The sequence below is a fragment of the Planococcus citri genome, chromosome 2, assembly GCF_950023065.1.
Source record: "Planococcus citri chromosome 2, ihPlaCitr1.1, whole genome shotgun sequence".
Lineage (NCBI taxonomy): Eukaryota > Metazoa > Arthropoda > Insecta > Hemiptera > Pseudococcidae > Planococcus > Planococcus citri.
This window is the reverse complement of record NC_088678.1, coordinates 4,594,234-4,617,212: the sequence shown is the minus strand read 5'-3', so window position 1 is coordinate 4,617,212 and position 22,979 is coordinate 4,594,234. Positions and strand designations below refer to the sequence as shown.

The following is a 22,979-nucleotide window of genomic DNA, read 5'->3' as shown; positions in this document are numbered from 1 at the left end:
CATTTAGCCGCATGCTGTGTTGCGGAAATTACGTAGTCCGATAAAAGTTGATAATTTCAATTTTCGTACTTTAAATTAATGGAGCTCCATGTTCTAAAATTTTTTTGGAAATTCAAATAAAATGCGATGAAACTCGTATCTAGTCGAGATAATAACGGATTGAAACTCATTTTATATCAACTTGATAATTTGTACTTGTGTCAGACGTATCAGTACCTACGTTGCAAATTAGACTCCAGTAAATCGGTAGAGCTTATTTGCATTAGCACTAGTGCGGTGTCTGTATAATTAAAAATGCTCAACTTGAAGTATTTTTGTGGCGGTTGTTTATTGAGAAGCGGTACAGTGGCCCTCATGATGATTGCTCTTTCGGTAAGTTGACCAAATAGATTTTAATTTTAAAAATACACGCCAGCTTGGAAAAAAATAGCTAAATTTACGAGTGGTAGGAAAGTTTATGGCTCTCATTCGCTATTTTTGATTTTGAGTCATTCCATGTCAATTTGACTGAAGTTTCGGCATCTATCGGTTTAGTCACCGCGAGAGCCACATTAGAGGGAGGGGGCTGTAGATGATCAATTTAAAAACTAAGGTCATATTCATGTTCAGCGTCTGCAAAAACATGCCATTTGATATACTTACCACCTCCTCATTTTTTTAAAAATTACACTTATGGTAATTTTATCGTACCTATAATGCTGAATTTTAATTCGCACTTACATAGGTATAACGTCGTTTTGAAAGTCAACTTTTAACTTCTGAAAACTATTAAAACGTTATTGAATCAGATTTGTATGCCCTTTCGGATTGTGAAATTAGTTTGGTAGCGGCGGAGTTAAAAACCTCCAAAAATGAGTATTTACCTACTTCGGGAAATCTCAGTCACAGGAATAACCCTCTTCACCCTCTTCCCACCAAAGTGAACTGAAGTCAAATTAACGGTATTTTTTTTTTATTTTTATTTGTTGGGTGGATGGATTATTGTAGGTAACTATGTATTTAAAAAATGGAACAAAATCGAAAGACATGCGTTCAAAATCCGCATTTTTAGGTTGTATTGACACGGAATGGTCAAGCGAATCAAACTCATCATTTCAAAATGTTTTTTGTTGATTTCAGATTTTTTGTATGCATTTTGACACAGTTGTGACCATTGACGGAAATTTTGTCGTTTTTATTGATCCAGGTATGATGAAACGTAAAGATAATTATGCGTTAGGTGCATACTTGAAATGATTTTTTTTTTTCACATGACGTAAGAACTGAGTCCGTCGGAATCTCACGACTGCAACCTCTAAAAAGACTACAAAACAGTGACCGCGGCACGCTACCGTTAGGCGGCGTTTACACGGCGAAGTGGTTGGTACCTACGCGATAGATTTTGATTTTAAAGACTATTTTAATGTACTTACGCATCTGTTCCAAGTGTATTAAGCAATGGAGCATTAATATAGCGATCATTCCCGCGGATATTTATTCACATTATTTACCAATCATTTTCAATAACATTTAAAGGGTTATTTAGAAAATAAAATATGGCTAATTTTGATTATTATTCTAGGAAGAGTGAGTGTCTATTTTGAACTGTTATAAGTTTATAACTCATACATTAAAATATAACGCGCCACATCTTTTTATCCAGATCGGGGACCCCATCATTTTATGGTACCATTTTGTAGAGATTTTTATCCTCTTTCCAATGGTATACATTTTTTGGAAGTCCGCAAAATTCTTCATGGCGAAATTTACGATTTAACGAGCTGATAAAGGTAGCTTGATTTGGGTCACTGTTTTGTCAACCATAGACTTTGATTCGCCGTAGCTTTTAAACAAGATCGACGACCCCATGTTTTTATGGCATCATTTCGTGCAGAATTTTATCAGCTTTCCAATGATGTATAATTTTTGTAAATCCTCATAGGTTTTCATCGAGTAAATTGCATTTTTGCGAGATGAAAAAGTATAAAAATAGGCAAAATAGCATTTATTTTGAAAGAAAAATTGATAAAATTGATTTTTGAAAGTACTGCCCAGTAGAAATTTTTGTGCCCTACAACATGATGCCAAAATCAGAAAAATTCATTCGATAGTTCGAACGTGAATGCGATTTTGCCATTCCAGCGCTTTAAATTGACCCAAAAATTACAACTTTGATAGTGGTAGCTTGAATTGGTCACTTTTTTGTCAACCATAGACTTTGATTCGCCATAACTTTTGACCTAGATCGACGACCCTATGTTTTTATGGCGTCATTTTGTGCAGAAATTTATCCTCTTTCCAATGATATCAAATTTTTTGAAATCCTCGAAATTTTTCATCGAGTAAAAAGCAATTTTTCGAGTTGAAAAAGGCGATTTTGGACTATTTTGAACTTTGACACCTCAGAACTTTTGAACAAGATCGATAAGCCCAACATTTTATGGTGTCATATTGTGCAGGATTTTATGGGCTTTCCAATGATATAAATTTTTTGAAATCCTCATAGTTTTTCATCGAGTAAATTGCATTTTTGCGAGATGAAAAAGTATAAAAATGGGCAAAATAGCATTTATTTTGGAAAAAAATGAATAAAATCAATTTTTGAAAGTACTGCCAAGTAGAAATTTTTGAGCCCAACAAAATAATACCAAAATCAGAAAAATTCATTCGATAGTTCGAACGTGAATGCGATTTTGCCATTCCAGCGCTTGAAATTATCCCAAAAATTACAACTTGACAGTGGTAGCTTGATTGGTCACTTTTCTGTCAACATTAAACTTCGACTCGCCGTAACTTTTAAACAAGATCGACAACCCAAACTTTTTATAGCATCATTTTGTGCAGAATCTTATCAGCTTTCCAGTGGTATAAAATTTTTGCAAATCCTCGAAATTTTTCGTCGAGTAAAGTGCATTTTTCCGAGACGAAAATGGCAATTTTGGGCTATTTTGAACTTTGCCCCCTCAGAACTTTTAAACCACATCGGGGACCTAAACATTTTATGGTGTCATATTGTGCAGGATTTTATGGGCTTTCTAATGATATGACATTTTTTGAAATCCTCATAGTTTTTCATCGAGTAAATTGCATTTTTGCGAGATGAAAAAGTATAAAAATGGGCAAAATAACATTTATTTTGGAAAAAAATGAATAAAATCAATTTTTGAAAGTACTGCCAAGTAGAAATTTTTGTGCCCCACACAATGATACCAAAATCTAAAAAATTCATTCGATAGTTCGAACGTGAATGCGATTTTGCCATTCCAGCGCTTTAAATCTTTCCAAAAATTGCATCATGGTATTGGTAGCTTGAATTGGTCACTTTTTTGTCAACCACAGACTTCGACTCGCTCTAACTTTTGATCGAGATCGACAACCCATACATATTATGGCATCATTTTGTGCAGATTTTCATCAGCTTTCCAGTGCTGTAAAATTTTTTGAAATCCTCACAATTTTTCATCGAGTAAATAGCAATTTTTCGAAATAATATCAGTGTTTTTGGGCTATTTTGAACTTTGACCCCTCAGAACTTTTAAGCAAGATCGACAACCCAAACATTTTATAGTGTCATTTTGTGCAGATTTTTATGGGCTTTCCAATGATGTAATATTTTTTGAAATCCTCATTGTTTTTCATCGAGTAAATTGCGTTTTCGTGAGATGAAAAAGCATGAAAAGAGGTAAAATAGCATTTATTTTGGGGAAAAAATAGCTTGATTTGGTCACTTTTTTGTCAGCCATAGACTTCGATTCGCCATAACTTTTGATCAAGATCGACGACCCATACATTTTATGGCATCATTTTGTGCAGATTTTTATTAGCTTTCCAGTTGTATAAAATTTTTTGAAATCCTCACAATTTTTCATCTAGTAAATAGCAATTTTTTGAGATAAAAACTATGATTTTGGGATTTTTTGAACTTTGACCCCTCAGAACTTTTAAAATAGATCGACGACCCCAACATTTCATGGCGTCATTTTGTCCTGAATTTTATCAGCTTTCTAATGATATGTAATTTTTTGAAATCCTCATAGTTTTTCATCGAGTAAATTGCATTTTGGCGACATGAAAAAGTATAAAAATATGCAAAATAGCATTTATTTTGAGAAAAAAATGAAAAAAATCAATTTTTAAAAGTACTGCCCAGTAGAAATTTTTGAGCTCTACAAAATGATACCAAAAACTGAAAAATTTGTCGGGTAGCTTGTTTATAAATATAATTTTTCCATTCCAGGGCTTCAATTTTTCAAATTTTTCAAATTTTTCGAAATCCTCAAAATTCTTCTGGGTGAAGATTGCAATTTACAAGCTAAAAGTTCATTGAGGAAAAATTTTGTGTAGGTACGCATTTTTCTCCATAAACAGAAGTATGTGCATACAATAGAAGAGTTGATTAGTACTTACAAGGGAACCTCTTGAGGTGTACGCCTCCAATTTGAACGGGACCGCGATGTTTGGAAAGAGCATGTTCTAAAACCCCCAAACCCAAATTTTCAGCTGCCCAAGTTCATTTTTCGATTTTTGGCAAATTTTTTAAAATTCAAAATTGACTATATTGGTGATTTAGGCTTTTTTTTTTAAAGTACGTACTTGATCAGTAAAAATGTTCAAAATAAGTCCTAAAACTGATATTAACACCTCAAATCCAAATTTCGCCATTTCCAGCCATTCTGGAGCCTCCAGCGCTATTTTTCAATTTCTCCAGAATCTTCAATTTGCTCCAGAAGGTGTGAATATGAAGTTGGGCAGCTAAAAATGGAGTTGTGTGTTATACTCGATCTGTTTATCAAGTTTATCCACATTTGAGTCGATTTTGGAAGGGACACCTCAAAAGTGGTTTTGGACCAGCTTTTTTCATAATAAAAATAATCCAAAATTAAAAGGAGGCACAAGAAAGGCTGGAAATGGCGAAATTCGCTCTCGTGGGGTTAGTTCATGACGAAATACTGCGATTTGCGCAAATTTCGAAAATTTTCACGCAAATGGGAAATTTTTGATTTTTGAATAGGTATTCATTTTGAAAAAAAACTGGTCAAAAAACCACTCTTGAGGTGTCCGCTCCAGAATCGACTCAAATGTGGATAAATTCGTTAAACAGATCGAGTATATCACACAACTCGATTTTTAGCTGCCCAACTTCATATTCACGCCTTCTGGAGCAAATTCAAAATTCTGGAGAAATTGAAAAATCGCGCTGGAGCCTCCAAAATGGCTGGAAATGACAAAATTTGGATTTGGGGGGTTAATATCAGTTTTAGGACTTATTTTTACTGATCAAGTACGTACTTTTTTTAAAAAAAGCCTAAATCACCAAAATAGTCAATTTTGGATTTTTTCAAAAATTCGCCAAAAATCGAAAAATGAACTTGGGCAGTTGAAAATTTGGATTTGGGGGTTTTAGAACATGCTATTTCCAAAAATCACGGTTCCGTTCAAAACGGAGGCGGACACCTCAAGAGGTTCTCTTGTTAGTTGAATAAAATTGGGTGAAATTCATTTTGAAAGTACCTCGACTATCTAGTTGAAATACACAATGATACCAAGGTTTGACGAAAATTGAGAAACATGAATTTTTTGCAAGGATAATTCATTTCCTGATATTTGAATAAAAGTACACAATTATGTGTTGTTGGGTAAATGCGTTTCTAGTCGATGAAAATATACATTAATCAAGAGTCCAAAATAATAGATACTCGTAGTTGTATGTGTATGTATGTAGTTCAGTTCTTGGAATAAAAAATAAAGGAACTGGAAATAAATACCAATTGTTTTATTCAAATGTGAACTGCGCAATGAAAAATTATCAATTCGTTTGAGAAGTTTAATGATAGTGCATTCATCCATTGTGCACTGAATGCAGAATGCGAGCGAATCTATACTGGAAATGACACTCAGCAGGGGGGGGGGGTCAAACAAAGCGCTACGTATTTCTCCTTTTGACAAGTCTTGTTATTTTTCGCTTTTTTACAGCTAGATTTTCTTATATGTATTCTTATTATTGTTCTGTTGGAAATTTTAAATAAAATACATTCAAATTTTTGCAAATCCTTGAAATTTTTCGAGAAGAAAACTGTGATTATGGGCTATTAGTTCAAAATGGTCCATAATCACAGTTTTCTTCTTGAAAAATTGCAAATTTCTTGATGAAAAATTCCGAGGATTTGCAAAAATTTTATATCATTGGAAAGCTGATAAGATTCTGCACAAAATGATGTCATAAAATCATGGGGTTGTCAATCTGCTTCAAAAGTTACGGCGAATCAAAGTCTATGGTTGACAAAAAAGTGACTAATTCAAGCTACCAATTTTATGTTGTAATTTTTGGGAAAAATCAAAGCGCTGGAATAGAAAAATCGCATTCACATTCGAACTATCAACTGAATTTGTCTGTTTTTGGTATCATTTTGTAGAGCTCAAAAATTTCTACTGGGCAGTACTTTTAAAAATTGATTTTTTTCATTTTTTTCTCAAAATAAATGCTATTTTGCATATTTTTATACTTTTTCATGTCGCCAAAATGCAATTTACTCGATGAAAAACTATGAGGATTTCAAAAAATTTTATATCATTGGAAAGCCCATAAAATCCTGCACAATATGACACCATAAAATGTTTAGGTCCCCGATGTGGTTTAAAAGTTCTGAGGGGTCAAAGTTCAAAATAGCTTAAAATCGCCATTTTCGTCTCGGAAAAATGCACTTTACTCGATGAAAACTTATGAGGATTTCAAAAAATTGTATACCACTGGAAAGCTGATGAAAATCTGCACAAAATGACGCCATAAAAACATAGGGTCGTTGATCTAGGTCAAAAGTTATGGCGAATCAAAGTCTATGGTTGACAAAAAAGTGACCAATTTGAGCTACCATTTTTCATGATGCAATTTTTGGGATAATTTAAAGCGCTGGAATGGCAAAATTGCATTCACGTTCGAACTATCGAATGAATTTTTCTGATTTTGATATTATTTTGTTGGGCACAAAAATTTCTACTTGGCAGTACTTTCAAAAATTGATTTTATTCATTTTTTTCCAAAATAAATGTTATTTTGCCCATTTTTATACTTTTTCATCTCGCAAAAATGCAATTTACTCGATGAAAAACTATGAGGATTTCAAAAAATGTCATATCATTAGAAAGCCCATAAAATCCTGCACAATATGACACCATAAAATGTTTAGGTCCCCGATGTGGTTTAAAAGTTCTGAGGGGTCAAAGTTCAAAATAGCTCAAAATCGCCATTTTCGTCTCGGAAAAATGCACTTTACTCGATGAAAACTTATGAGGATTTCAAAAAATTGTATACCACTGGAAAGCTGATGAAAATCTGCACAAAATGATGCCATAAAAACATGTGGTCGTCGATCTTGTTTAAAAGCTACGGCGAATCAAAGTCTATGGTTGACAAAAAAGTGACCAATTCAAGCTACCACTATCAAAGTTGTAATTTTTGGGTTAATTTAAAGCGCTGGAATGGCAAAATCGCATTCACGTTCGAACTATCGAATGAATTTTTCTGATTTTGGCATCATGTTGTAGGGCTCAAAAATTTCTACTGGGCAGTACTTTCAAAAATCAATTTTATCAATTTTTCTTTCAAAATAAATGCTATTTTGCCTATTTTTATACTTTTTCATCTCGCAAAAATGCAATTTACTCGATGAAAACCTATGAGGATTTACAAAAATTATACATCATTGGAAAGCTGATAAAATTCTGGACAAAATGACGCCATGAAATGTTGCGGTCGCCGATCTATTTTAAAAGTTCTGAAGCGTCAAAGTTCAAAAAAGCCCAAAATCGCCATTTTCGTCTCGGAAAAATGCACTTTACTCGACGAAAAATTATGAGGATTTCAAAAAATTTCATACCACTGGAAAGCTGATGAAAATCTGCACAAAATGATGCCATAATATGTATGGGTTGTCGATCTTGATCAAAAGTTAGAGCGAGTCAAAGTCTTATGTTGACAAAAAAATGACCTGAAGTAAGCTACCTGTTTCAGCTCGTAAATTCGCAATTTTCTCCATCAAGAGTTTTGAGGATTTAAAAATTTTTTATATTATCGGAAAGCTGATAAAATTCTGTACAAAATAATGCCATAAAAACATAGGGTCGTCGATCTAGGTCAAAAGATGTGGCGTGTTAAAGTTTAATGTATGTGTTATACACTTATAACAGTTCAAAATAGACACCTACTCTTCCTAGAATAATATTCAAAATTAGCCATATTTTCTAAATAACCCTTTAAATGTTATTGAAAATGATGTGTAAATAATGTGAATAAATATCCGCGCGAATGATCGCTATATTAATGCTCCAATTACACTTGGAACAGATGCGTAAGTACATTAAAATAGTCTTTAAAATCCATCGCGTAGGTACCAACCACTTCGCCGTGTAAACGCCGCCTAACGGTAGCGTGCCGCGTTCACTGTATTGTAGTCTGTTCACGGGTTGCAGTCGTGAGATTCCGACGGACTCCGTAAGAACTGAAAATACAAATAATGTAGGTACATACGTTTGGTTATTCTGCATCTTCTTTTGTGTTATGGAAAAGATTTTTCACTAAGGTCAGCTAGGTACCTATTTAAATAACTTATGGTAGATTCTATACAATTTGTACTCGTGTTAGGGTATATATGTAACGATGGTACCCGTATACGCGGACACCAAAGATGCAATGGAAAAACAGACTGTCCAAAGAACGAAGATGAACTCGGTTGCAATCGGTAAGAAGTGGCCAAAAAATTTACTAACAATAACAATAATCTATCGAATGGAATCCTTGTCCTCATGTTTTCTACTTTTTTTAAGATAGGTTGGGGCATTTGAAAGAAAGACAACCAAATAACCATTATTTTTATGGTAGGCCTATAAAGATGTCATTTAAGTTTAATTTTTTAACCTTTTTTTAAAAAAAGTATATACACTATCATATGCCAGATACTATCAAACGGAACTATGCATAGGTAGGTAGGTGTTCAGGAAAATTTTCATAATGTTCTCAGAACTCATTTCTAATTTATTCAAAATGTTTCGAATTTTCTCCGCAGTAAGACGTACTCTATAATGTCTCACGTTAGCCTTACCAATTTTTTCCATGCTGGAAAAAATTATGGCCTGTAGACAACAAGAAATTTAATTTTCCACTATTTTAGTTCTTATCATTTTTGTCACGAAATTTTCGTTCAGCCTCCAGAATGCTTTGATGTTTCAAACTGCTCGTACCTACGAGTACTTATCATTTCTTTATTTCCTTAAAACCCACATTCGTAATTTTGCTCGTAAAATTTTTGTAGGAAAAAAATGAATCATCACTATCATTTGTTCATTATACCCTCCTCCCCATTTCATTAAGTGAGTAACTTATACCTATACTTATTTATCACAGCTTCTATTGCTTTTGCTTTCAAATACTCGACTCGAATCAATTTTTATTAAATGCTGGATAATGTTTCATTTTGCTCTTAATTTGAAATTTTTCGAGTACCAATTACCTACACAATTGTAATTGCTTTCATCGATATAATCAATAATTTTAATGAAAATGTTCACAAATTTTGCAAAGTATTGAACTTTTTTCGATCAATTTTTTCATTCAAGTACTAAAAACGTTCATTTTGAACAAAATTTTGAAAAATGTCACGAAATTATGCCTTTTTTTTAAAAATTGAAAAGTAAATCAATGTTCCGACATACCTATTTAAAAACTTTTGTACAGGATTCTTCATCGTGATTCTCACGAATCGATTGATTTTTTTGGTAAACTCAGCCCCGAATACTTCATTAGAATACCTAATTAGTAGGGCAACCCAATATATTTTTTTGAATGTTTTTTTGTTGCACTCCGATTACAAATGTAACAAAATCATTTTACGTTTCAGAAAATTGCCTTTCATTTAAGACTTACTTCATTTCGAATATTTTCGAATATTTTGCCTTAAAATGAATATTTTCACATATTTGATTGCTACCTATTTGAATATTTTTGTCTAAAATTAACACATATTTCGCAATTTATCGAATATTTTTGAATATTTTGGAAATTTTTGCATTTTGAGAATCACAACACAGGAAACGTCATTTTCACAGAATGTTGAAGACGAAAAAAATGGCTCTTTTTAATGATGATGATATTGATGATTGATGAAATGATGATGAAGATTGAATTTTAAATTAAGCTTCGATTTTTTTTCTTTTTTTGACGATCAAAATAGAATTTTAATTCAACAATTTTGTTCCATTTTGCGAAATTGCGAATAGTGCATGTGATTTAGGAAACAAAACCCAATGATGTAGCCATTTTTGTAATGTGCTTGTGAAGGCGAGTGAAACGATACCAAATTTGATTTCGAATATTTTCGAATATTTTAGGGTTAATCAAATATTTTTGTCGAATATTTCACCTCAAAAAATCGAATAGGTATATATTGAATATTTTACCTTGAATGAGAGCATATTTTGGGTTGCCCTACTAATTAGGTATTGTTCTAAATTTCCTTTTCCGGCAGAAAACGGAATTTTGAAAACACATCTCACACAATGGGGATTGTTGAAGATTTTTTGAATGACTTTAAAAATACCGTGTTCAAGGCTGCAGAAAATATTAGTGATGATTTCGATGGACCTAAGGAGGAAGAAAGGGCAGCTGTAATTAAAGAGGAGTTCGTTCCTCTAGACCAGTCACCGTCACAGGTACACAGCTTTCACAAAAAACGTATCTACTTCTTTGAGAAAAAATACAGGAAAAAATTTATATTCCTTCATGCGATACTTACCTAGTACATCAATACTGAAAACTAAAGAGAAAAATTAAACCTTCGAATTCTACAGGAAACTTTGCCAAACGAAGAACCCAATACCTCAACCAAAGTTGAAGACGATCAAAGTCAGAGCGTTCCAGATGAAAACGAATAATCTGGTACGTACATTCATCAACTACGTACATATGTATAATAGGCTAAACTAAAAAAACTGACTGTCCACCTTTCTCAATTTCTTTGTGGAAATAACATTCCTTAATTTTATTTTCATTTTTGCCTATCAGGTTGCAGAAAATGAGAGAAAAATTATCAAGATTATTTTACTTGTACTCGTACTTATTCTAAACTAATTTATTCACAATACCTAATTGTACCTACGGTTTTATTTTTTTAGATGAATTTTTGTATGATTTTTCTCTCACAATAAACTTAGGTACTCGTATTTTAAAGTGCATGGGATTAATACAAATTTATTTGTACTTATCTACTTACAGAACTGAATCAAATCACTTTTCTGGAAAATTGATTCGCAATGATCGAATCGTTCCAAAATATCCATTAGATTGCTAGAAAAAGATTTCAATTCAATTCCAATTCGACCAAAAAATCGTTCACTTTTGTCGATAGGAAAATCAAAACTCGAAAAAATTAAAAAAAAACTAATAATAATTTTTTTGCTATGAGTGTGATTTTGATCAACTTTCTCATGAAATACGTCAGAAAGAGGTCAAAATAAGACAACTGAATAAATTTCAACTTTTTTTAATGTTTGGAATTGAAAATTGAATTTTTTCAAATTTTGATTTTTTGTGATGAGTTATTTCATTGAGTAAAATGGGTTTTCAACTTTTTTAACGGATACCTATGTAAAAATAGGTGCCAAATGGGTCAACTTCACCCGTCAAAATTTTTTTTCATGTTTTAAATCAAAAAATCGCATTTTTTGTAAATTTTCAATTTTTTAAAATCGATTTCACGAAATAACGCCATCTTAATTTCTTAATAATTATGTTGTTCACAGTTCAGCATCAAAAGTTGTCCATAATATATTTTTTTTTAGAATTTTTGAGAGTCGCAACGATATGAAAACTACGTTTTGAAACTTTTCGAGCTAATTTTTCGTACGAAAAAAGTGCCAACACTGATTCTTATGATATCAGCAAAATGCCTTTCAAAACCTCTTACTATCGGAAAAAGTTCCATTTTGATAGGTATCGCGGTTATCGAGTAATCCACTGCTGAAATGATTTCATGTTCACTGAAAACTTTGACACCCCCTGGCATGGCAGCCTTTAGAAGAGGATACCTTATCTTCAGAGTCACAAAAGGTAACTCAAGTTAGGTGTTTTCCTGCATGGGAAAGAAGGGAATTGGGCGAGGCTTGATGAGTGGGGGTGCGGGGATGAAGTCCCCTCGTGAACACGAAAAAAAAATCCGAAAAATCTTCACGCATACCTACATATTTACCTACAGGTAACCAGATATCGTCTAACGGCATGGAAAAAATGTGCAAATTTTATTGAAATTGCCTCTACTCAACCGTATGTGGGGAAAGGGAGGATGGGAGAGGAAGTCTATTAACTACGTTTTATTACCCTGCACTTCGACGACTAGAACTGGAAACCGGCTTGGCGCCGTTGAACATGACAATTCGTTATCACCTAGTAGCGAATTTTTTCGTGCGAATTCAGTCGAGTGTCGAGTGATTGTGATCGATTTGTGTACAACTGGTTGCGATTGGTGAAATTTACTCAAGTATTTTGACTACTTTGATTATATTTTAGTGTTCAAATACTTCATAATTACATATCTTTTCGTAAGTCAAAAATAATACACAGTGTGTATTTTTAATTACCTAGTTAAGTCTTAAGTCTAAGTACATACAAGGACACGAGTAAAAAAAACTAATTTTTATAAAATAAATAATTATAACCATATCGAATTACGATTTTCGTGACTAATAAACTCGCATTATTAGACAGGATGTACTCAAAGTGTCATCCGTGCATTATTTTACAATAATTTTTTCTCTCCTCTGTCCATTTATAGTGAATAAATACTCGTACACACCTTTTTATAATTTTAATTTTTTCCTTCCTGACGTTATTGTTTTTCCCGTCTATTTTCGCGAGGTAAAAGGAATTGGCATGCGATTCTTATCGATGAGTGATATTTGGTTTATAGCCTATTTTCGACCTGCCGCGGCCGAATCCATTAGTGACGATTTTGAACCTTTCTGGGCCCTCCAGAGGATGTTGATTTTTCCATTTTTTCAAAAATAAATTTTGAATTTGAAGGAGCTCAAAAAGATTTTGAAAATATGATCCTACATCGCTCGAATGAATCAATAAAATAATAACTTCAAGATGATAGGTGCTGAATTTCAATCTCACCCTTTTTAGAGAGATTTTTTTGAAAATTGGAGAGTCTGAAGATCTGCTGGAGGCTCCCGAACAGTTCGATCGAAACTATCACTAGTTGACCCTGGAGGTCAAAAATGAGGTACAAATCGTACAGTTTCTCTTTTGTTCACACGTTTGCACAAGACCATTTTGCATTTTTTTCTTCAAAAATAATCACTGAATAAAATTTAGAATTTGAACCGATACAAAATGATTATATTACCTAATGCGTATCTAAATCGAACGAAAGGGTTGCAAATAGAGGGTATTAAATTTAAGTTAACAGGCACTAGATTTTATTTTAATCCTATATTTGCAGCGTTTTTTAAAAACCTGGAGAAAACGAAAATCCCCTGGAGGCTCCAGAACAGTTCGAAACCGTCACCAATCGACTTGGGAGATCGAAAATAGGGTATAAACCAAATTTCAGCTTTCTCGGTCAATTTGCTACAATTTTCATTTTTTCTAATAAGTTTAGCTCAAATTCGAATTTTTAAAAATTCATTAAAAAATGAAGTGGTGTATTTTGGGGGTCCATGCATAGTTTTTCCGTTTTCTCAAAAAATAGGACGATATCATCATTATATTTCTGTTTTTTGAAAAAAAAAAAAACGGTTCAAACGCTCAGTAGAACTCTAAAAGTGGTCTTAGATTTTGACAATAATAGCAAAGATCGACACAGAATCTCAAATCTTTCATTTTTCCAAAAACAGGTTGAATAGCGACAGCAGCAAAAATACCACGATTTTCTCGAAAATTCTCCCCTTTGAGAGCCCATATTTCCCTTCCAGAGACTCCTCCAGAGCTAATATTTTTTCCTGAGTAACTTTTAACTCAAAATAAAGGTCTATGCCGAATTTGGCCAAAATCTGCTGACTTTTTTTATTTTAACACAAGTTTATACGACATAATTTTGCTACCGAAAATAAAGCTGGCAGGCAACCGTTGACCCTTGAAATTTATTTATACTTCTCAAATTCTGTGATGATATAATACCATGCTTTATGTGTCTACTTGAAATATTAAGGAGATCCATGTTGGTAACACTGGGATATTCGCGAGTACCCACATATGTAGTTTAGAAAAGTACCTGGCCTACCTACGTAGAGGAGTTAGGTATCAAATACGGAATTTATGCTTGAAAAATACCAAAAAAGTGGTTCCGTTTAAAAAGCACAGAGATAGATAGATATACTAAGTTATCTACATGGAATAAAATTAACAAAATGTAAAAACCACATTGTATAATAATTACTAGAAAATGTATAATTTTTTTTTCTGATAATGTTGCGTTGTTCAGATAGCATCATGCATACGAAATTTATTAAAGTGACTATTTTTTTCAGATTAACAGTCTCGATACGAGAGGTAGTTAAATGTAAAAACAGCGGCGCATTAATTGTATCGTGCGAGTTGCTGTACGGTGTTCACTTGGTATTTTGATTTTGAAAGTTGATCTACTGATTGAATTACTAATTATTTAAATATTATTAAGTAAGTAAGTAGGTACTCGCTTATATGTGTAAACCTGCCAACTGCTGCTTTGCTTATTCTTTTTAGAACATTTGTAGGAAACTTAATTTTTTTTAATCAATTGACAGATACCTACATACGTATTGTCAAACGGAACTATTTAAGAAAATTTTCGTAATATCCTTCTCATACTTAACTAATTCTCAATTTAAGCAAAATTTTTCGAATTTTTGGCCCGGAAATTTAATTCTTCAGGTTCTCATTATTTTTGTCACGAAATTTTCCCTTCCGTATTCAGAATGCTTTAATGTTTCAAATTAACAGTATTTGTGTTTATTTGGCTGTTGTTGGCGATAAACTTGCTATACTTAAAGGAGTATTATAGGTCAAATCAGCCCAGTTTTTGGTTCATCTTTATTTATAAGGAAAAATAGATAATCGCTATCATTTTTTCATCAACCTCCCCCCCCCCCCACCTATCTTAGGACAGATTAGATGGAGTTCGCGTTCTTCAGCAGTTGAAATTTCTTTTCATAGCCTACCCATGCTTCGAGTCTAATTGCTCGAAACTGCTAAAACTTGGAGGAAAACTATTTCCAGCATTTTAAACGCACTTACTCGTATCTATGTAATTGAGAGTAGGACCCAATTTCAAAAAAATTTCGAAGAATTTTAAAAATTCAAGTTAAGCTTTTTTCAAGAGTTTAATTTTCAAAATTCTTGTCATTCGTAGTTGGTACCAATTTGAAAAATGAAAAAAAAAATCCAAGAAGCATAGTTTATGATACACTACAACTTATGAACTTTTGGTGAGAAAATTTTGGTCCCTTTGATTGTTTTCCTTACGTTAGTTTTAAATATTGGTTGAGCGTTTGAAGACAACACCATTACCGTAATTAATTAAGTACGTATCGTTTTGTTATAGAATGGATTTGTGGGGACTTCTCCTCGACGTTATTAAGGTTTTCCATACTCCAAATAAGCTAACCATCGATGTAACAACGGAAACATACACCAATGCAAGAAGTATTAAATCGAACGATATAACTGATTCGGTCCAAGAAATAAACGAGAAGGTACCACAAGATTACATAGACGCCGTTAAACCAGCATCGCAACTCGGCAAAGAAGCATGTTTCGAAATCTTAAATCAAGCCCATCGAAAATACGCCGAGCCTGTGATTATACAAGTCTTCAGTATGTTAACTTGCCTCAAAATTCTTATTTCATATTCATATCAGCTAAAGCAGCAGATTAAATAGGCACGTATTGAACATTTTTGAAAACTTACAGGTGGTAACCCGTCGAGAATTCAACAGTTTTTCGAATACGCGCAAGACAAAGTTAATCTCGAATTACTCTGCTACGCAATGGTAACTGGTATAATTAATCGCAAAGACGTGGATAAAGTTGCTGTAAAAATACTACTTTCTCACCTGAATATTTATCCAGAAAAGTATTTCGATATGAATAAAATCAATGCCGATATTAAAAACAGAAATTATAAAATTCTTAAGGGCAAAACAGGAGAACCAAAAGCGGTGAGGAAGATTACCTACTCGCGTAGCTTATTATTAGTAGGTACAACTTGGATCAAACCTCATTTTAATCTTAGCCATTACCTTCACCTATTCGCAGATATTTGTGTCCATAAATGATGCTAAGACCTCAACCAATCGAGATCCGAATGTCTACTTCGCAAAAGATATAAAACTGAATTGGCACTATCGTCATTGGTATGAAGTTAATCCATTCCTCCAGAAGGAACTCTTCCAAATGAATCGAAGTCGAGGGGAATCGTTTTATTACGAGCATCAACAGTTGTTAGCTAGGTGAGCTTCCCCATATAACTTTTTTCACAATTTATACTTACATTATTGGTACATTTGTATTGAAGCAATGTTGAAAATCTTATTTTCGATTACTTACGTAAGTATTATCTTGATTATGTTTTACGCTTAGATACAATTTTGAAATGCTGTGCAATGGATTACCTGCAGTTCAACCGTCTCAGTTCAATATAACAGATTTGGTAGGTTCTTATAATTATTGTACAAATCATTTCAAGTTCTTCGAATTACCTATGAAGATAGATTTTACCGGTCTTTCTAGTTTCAAAACAGGAGGGACAACCCCCTTGAAAGGATAGAGCACAGTTGGATCTAGGTTGAGCATCTGGTCCGGATGTCAGAGCTGCACCCCTCCTCCCCCCCACCAAAAAAAAAACATTTTTCAGGGCAGGTGAAATCGTAGCCCAAACTATGCAGTCAAAATCTGTGAAAATTATGTTAAAGAATAGAGCATCGACAAAGCTATTCAGAGCACTCATTCCTTCCACACCCAATTTTTTTTAAAAATAAAGGCACTTAGGTTTTAGCCCCTCCAGAGTAATTTGACATTTCTGGATGGACACTGGTGGTTCAGAGAAAGTCAAATTGCGATTGTTTTCGAGTAAAAAGAAATTCATCCCAGATGCCCATTTTTCCCCTTCTCCGTTTTCCGAGTATATATGACCTTCTCCGCCAACTTGAAAATCTGTTCATCTTTTCACCTATTGGTCGTACAAGAAAAATGTTCGAACGGAAATTGTTGTTTCTTGAAATCTCCTCTACAAACGTGGCCAGCATCAATTTTCATTAGGAGAAACCGTTGAGCTTAATAGCTCAAAAAAAGCATTCTCAAAATCAGTTTTTTTGGTTTTCTGTCGAAATTTACAGAGATAGGTACCTACATTAAAAAGTAAATAACAAAAAGTGTTCGGAATTGAATTTCCTTTCGAAAAATCCATACCACAACCAATTTCCACACCTCCCCCCTGATTCCATAGGAGCCACGCCCTTCTTCCCAAGTTTCCAATATTTGATTTCAGGGACAATTGAAAATAACCTTGACAAAAGTTATTTGTTTTCATTCAATTCGAAGATGACATTTTTTCAATTGAGGTTGCAACATTTGGAACTAATACCCCTATTTCAACTAAACGACACTAGCGCGGCACCTGAATTTGCATTTAATTGAGGTGGCAACTTTTGGAACTATACCCCTATTTCAATTCTAAAACAATGCAAACACACTAGCGCTGCACCAGGGGTTGCAGCCTCAATTTCAATGACTGAAATCAAATTTTAGGAAAAAAACAGCAGTGTCGTTCATTTTGAAAATATGTATTCCAAAAACTAAGCTTTTAAGCTTAATTTTTTCAATTTTAATTTTCTGGCTTGTGGAGGACTGAACAGCTTTTATCCTTCGTGTAAGAAGCATCCAAACATGAAACATTCTTCACTTATGCATAATTTTCAAAATTAGCCCTAATAAAAATTCATTTTTGACTGCACAGTAAAGAATCGTCCAATAAGATTGTTTTTTTTTTTTTTTGCTGCTCCAAGTGCTAAAAACTGGCAAATTCGGCTAAGGGAGTAAACCCCAACAGAAAATCATGGTGGAAGGCAATGGGAAACCAACACCATTATATTTCCCTAGAATTATATAGACATCAATTTCGCAATGGCCCTAAGTCTCTGTCAGGCTGATCCTCATCCGCCAAGGCAGCCGGATAGGGTGCTAAGAATACGCGGAGTCAAAACAAGGTAGAACAACATCAACATCGCAACCTGGAATGTACGAACTTTGTATAAAATCGGACAACTTGCTAAAGTGTAATTAAAGAAGCCAGGAGGTTGCAAATTGACGTGTTAGGAATAAGTGAGACCCGATGGACTGGGAATGGTAGAAACCGGGTAGATAAAGAATATGAAATGATCTACGCTGGGAAAGACACACACGAACAAGGTGTGGGTATATTAATACAGTAAAAGCTCGTTATTTAGCGTTATACCGCGAATTCTCGTTTTAAAGCAAAAAAAGCGTTATAAAGGAAGTGGAAACGAGAACTTTATTTTGAATTTGAACAACTGTTCCAGGTGGAAATGAAAAAATCTGAAATTTTACTTTGATTTTGAGGTCTGCTATAATAATATAAATGATTTTTTGGCAAAATTTTGCCATAAAAGTTTTTTTTTGAATTTTCAAAAATCAAAACTACAGAAATTGCAAAAAAAAGCTGTTGTTGCGGCCAAAAAGTTCAGAAAGTGATGATTTTTTAACACATGAGTAAGCTTTCTTTTGCAAAAAAATGGGTTTTTGTTGCTAAAATTATGAAAAAAATGTGATTTTTCCTAAATTTTAGAGCGTTAAAACGCGATTTATAATCGCTCATGAGCGTTATATCGCGATTAATTTTACATTGGTTTAAATGGGGATGTCAAGGGACCGGAAGGAATCAGCGTTATAACGAAATCAGCGTTATATCCGAAAGCGTTATAACGAGCTTTTACTGTACATACCAGAATCAGCGATAAAATCAGTGCCATAATTCCAAAATCAGAGAGGATACTACTCGTGAGATTGGAGGTCAAGCCAAAACCAATTGTGATAATTCAAGTTTATGGCAGAGATCATAAAGAAATTAAATCACGGATTGGGATGGCAAAAACCGCTTTCAATAACCTTGCCAATGTGCTGGGAACTCGAACGATGAGTATAGATCTGAGGAAGAGAATTATGCGATGCTACGTATGGACCATTCTGAAGTATTCCTGCGAAACATGGATCATGAGTGCAGCATGCGAGAATAAAGTATCCGCTTTTGAGATGTGGTGCTATCGAAGCCTACTATGGATCTCATGGAAGGACTAAAGGACTTCATTACCAACAAGGAAGTATTAGCAAGAATAGGAGAGGAGCGGAAAGTCGTAGTTGAAGATATCAAAACTAGAAAGCTAAAGTATATTATAGCTCATAAAATACGAGAAAACGGTATTTTCATGCTAGCGGTACAGGGGAAAATCCAAGGAAGATCGATGAGAGGGTGGAAACGATCAGAGCTGTTAACAACAAACTCACCAGCCAACTCTCCCTGCAAGACCCTGAAAGAAACGATCAGATACGCTAGATACTGGCTATAATATAGATGGACATACACGCTATCTCCTGTAAAGGAGCGCGACTACGAAGACGACTAAGTGTGGAGGTGGGTCCTATATGGAACCGAGGGGGAGGTGAGGAATTTGTTTGTGATACGGGCCTTTTGAAAGGAAATTTAATTCCAAATATTTTTGTTATTCTACTTAACAAGGCATCTCTAAAAAAATGAATAAATAAACTACTTACTTAATTTCGATGATTTTCGGAATGTCTTTTTTGAGCTTTTAAGCTCCAACGTTCCTCCAAACAAAAATTTATGATCACAATTCACGTTGTATGTTGTACAGCAAGTTTCAAGGAACAATTTTCATGAGAACCTTTTTTCGCAACCACCAATTTAATAGTTGACGATATGGACGGATTTTGAAATTAAGTAGGATGGATTTTCGAAAAAGGAGGAAGGGAAAATGGGCATATGAGCTAATTTTTTTTGTATTGATGCATAGAAAAATCAATTGGGACCTGAGTGAAACCAATATCTTTGAAAGTCAAAACTGACAGGTACTGACACCAATGTCGTAATTTTTTGAAAACCGAAACCAATACCGATTGAATTGAACTGAATTGAATTTTGGTTTTGTTTTTTTGCGGCTTCGTGTCAATGGCGAGTCAACTTTTCATCAAAATTTCAGTCGCATTAGATCAATTTTATTCCATACTATTGCGTAAAATTGGAAGGTGATATTTTTCTGGGTATAGCCAATTTCTTTTGGGTTTTAGCTGCTCGCTACACCCGCTATCATAAAGGCTGCCACAGCTGGGTCAGATCAAGATCCAGAAAATGTTGGAAACTGATCAAATATGCGTAAGCAAGCCTGATCAGATAATATATAACTACTACTTCCTAATTCCTAAACATGTAGAAATTATACGACTCTATCAAATGAACTTTTTACTTAAATTGCGAGTTTTAAAACAGGAATTCAAACCAGGAAGCGATGAAAATTTGTTTGAAGACCTAAGTAGAAGATATGAGGAGTCATTTATCTCTAATTTGGGTAATACAGATCAAAAGTCAAAGGTAAAAATTGCTTATTCAGTAACAAAAAAAAAGTTATAATAAGTAAGTTGAAAAGTTGGAATTGATCGAAGTGGCACTTATGTAATACCTACTTGTTTTCCTCCTTTACAGGGATTATTGAACAATATTTTGCAAGCAGAAACAGCTCTAAGAAATCCAACGTTTTATCGTCTGTGCAAACACATGGATGACTCATTTTATCGAAAGAAAAATAATCTGAAACAATACACTGACGACGATGTAAGACTTGACTGCATTTTCAATAAGATTTGAGAACGAATAACTCCCATTATAAACTTGAATATTTTTATAGATACGATTCGAAGGTATTAATATTTCAAAAGTAGAAATACTACCTCAAATTCTTGAAACTTTTTGGGAGAAAGATGCGATTAATATCACACAAAAACTGTCACTCTCTCAGTTTAAAAAAGTTTACGCCGTTCATACTCACTTACAATATAAAGAATTCGAATACAAGATTCAGGTCGGTAATTGCATGTTTTCAAAACCCCATAGATATCATTATTTTGATAGAAAATTTAAAAACTTTTCTACTCAGAAAACACGCTCTACGAAGACCTCAGTCTAAACCATTTTCAATTCAATTTTCAGGTTGAAAATAACTTCACTGAAAATGTCTTAGGCACGGTGAGAATTTTCCTAGCTCCACATTCAAAGTACAAAATTGCATACAAGGAAAAACGACGAACATTTGTGGAAATGGATAAGTTCGTAGTCAATTGTGAGTAACTGTCTCTATCAAGTTTTATCTCAAAGATCAGAATTAGTTTCAATCGATTCGCGAATCAGTATTTTAATTAAATGAGCGATTCTTTTTCAATAGTTACTGCCAGCCAAACCACCTTTATCACACGTAAATCAGGAGAGTCTTCGGTGGTCAATGGAACATGTGGCTGGCCTCAGCACCTACTCGTCGGTAAAGGTACAGCAGAAGGTTTTCCATGTGATTTGTTTGTAATTATCACAAGAAATGACAAAGATGAGGTGAGTTTCTGTTTGAGATGGTTTTTTTTATGACGATAAAGATGTGATTACCCTAAGTCGTCGTTTAATCTACATACCTGTTCTCATTTCTTAAAGGCTCACTGAGCTAAGTATATTTTTTATACGTATAATTATTTCAATGGAAATATCATGTTGCCCTTCATATTTGTAATAGACTGAAGACGACCGCAGACCATTGGGATTCCCATTTGATCGCGATATGAAAAGAGATGCAACTGAAATTGATATTTTAAACACACAATTTGAGAATATCAAGTTGACACAAATTCAAATAAAACACCGAGCAGAAACAAAATGCAGCCAAACACTGAAGGGTTTGGGATACTCTGAACAGTGATTGAGCAATCCAGATGAAGCTTACAGAATATTATTCAAAGATTCTTTCAAATTGGATTATTTTTTATTTTAATTACCTAAGTTTTTTTTCCAATTTTTTTATGGTATTAAAAATATATATGTTTAATCTTATGTACGTAATTAGCTTCGATTCTTTTTCTAAGGCAAAATAATAATATTCTTGCGAAGTACACACCAAGCAAGAATAAAATAGGTAAGTACTCGTATATGTTTTTTTTTTTTTTCGGTGAAGCGAAACTTCTTTGAAATACAGTTTAAAAAAAACATAAGCACCCTACGTAGATTAGCTACCTGATACGTGTCTTGTGTAGTTATTGAACGATTAATAGGTACCTACTACCTAGGTAATTAAATTATAACCGTAGGTTGATATTTTTTATTGGAAATGTTTACAAATCAAAACCGCAACCAATTAAAATTTAGATAACGTTCAGATTCATACATAACGCATACATAGTGCTCTAATTCATCGATAATTGAAACATTTATTTTCAAAAGGTGAGCAGCTCGTTTGATTGCATTTATCAACATAGATAATTGTGTTGTTTATATGTGAAACCCAATCACTCATTATCCAGGTGGAAAAGTTTATGCACTGAGATGAAAAAATAATATTTTTTATTCCCCAGCAAGAAAGGTAGGTATTCCAACTGGCAGAAATTTTGTTTTCAAATTGGATGGATGAACATAAATTGAAAAAGCAATTTATATCATTAGCTATTTCAGGCATTAAAACTTATTGTTAGATTTTTGGTCAATTTTATAAATCAAAGTGCATACCTATAATCAACATTTTCCCCCTCCTTCCCCTCCAAAATGCATAAAAAAATTAAATTTTTAAAATTTGTAAAAAAAAGATTCCGAAAAGTGGTCTTAGATTTCGATGTCAATGACCTAGGTCAACCCAGAATCTCAAATACCTTCTTTTAGAACTAAGTCATTTTTTCCAAAACAGATTGGCTTAGA

General features: G+C 33.6%; 2 protein-coding genes across 7 annotated transcripts in view; both read left to right on the top strand.

Moving 5' to 3' along the window:
• The window catches only part of LOC135834272 (phenoloxidase subunit 1-like), a 37,309-nt gene extending 26,109 nt beyond the window's left edge, over window positions 1-11,200 (top strand). Inside the window, exons 12-16 of one of the 3 annotated variants that reach the window (XM_065348117.1) lie at window positions 1,120-1,186; window positions 8,618-8,714; window positions 10,497-10,680; window positions 10,819-10,906; window positions 11,033-11,200. In XM_065348117.1, coding sequence (XP_065204189.1) covers window positions 1,120-1,186; window positions 8,618-8,714; window positions 10,497-10,680; window positions 10,819-10,902 — 432 coding nt within the window. In that variant the 3' untranslated portion in view covers window positions 10,903-10,906; window positions 11,033-11,200. Of the gene's footprint in view, window positions 1-1,119; window positions 1,187-8,617; window positions 8,715-10,496; window positions 10,681-10,818; window positions 10,909-11,032 lie in introns of those variants that run through there. The other 2 variants (XM_065348119.1, XM_065348120.1) reach the window with 2 other exon arrangements.
• Window positions 11,201-11,436: 236 nt separating this feature from the next.
• On the top strand, window positions 11,437-22,124 carry LOC135834271 (phenoloxidase subunit 1-like). 4 transcript variants are annotated; one of them, XM_065348116.1, is made up of 12 exons: window positions 11,437-12,564; window positions 14,497-14,584; window positions 15,549-15,820; window positions 15,917-16,164; window positions 16,262-16,455; window positions 16,586-16,655; window positions 20,526-20,627; window positions 20,739-20,867; window positions 20,941-21,114; window positions 21,243-21,372; window positions 21,475-21,635; window positions 21,811-22,124. In XM_065348116.1, exons 3-12 carry the CDS (start codon window positions 15,550-15,552, stop codon window positions 21,991-21,993), a joined length of 1,662 nt encoding a protein of 553 aa, XP_065204188.1. In that variant the 5' UTR covers window positions 11,437-12,564; window positions 14,497-14,584; window position 15,549; the 3' UTR covers window positions 21,994-22,124. The 4 variants fall into 4 exon arrangements, with proteins under 4 accessions (XP_065204188.1, XP_065204187.1, XP_065204185.1 ...); XM_065348115.1 differs by having other exon boundaries at window positions 14,497-14,648; XM_065348113.1 differs by having other exon boundaries at window positions 11,438-12,564; window positions 14,497-14,644.
• The last annotated feature ends 855 nt before the right edge of the window (window positions 22,125-22,979 follow it).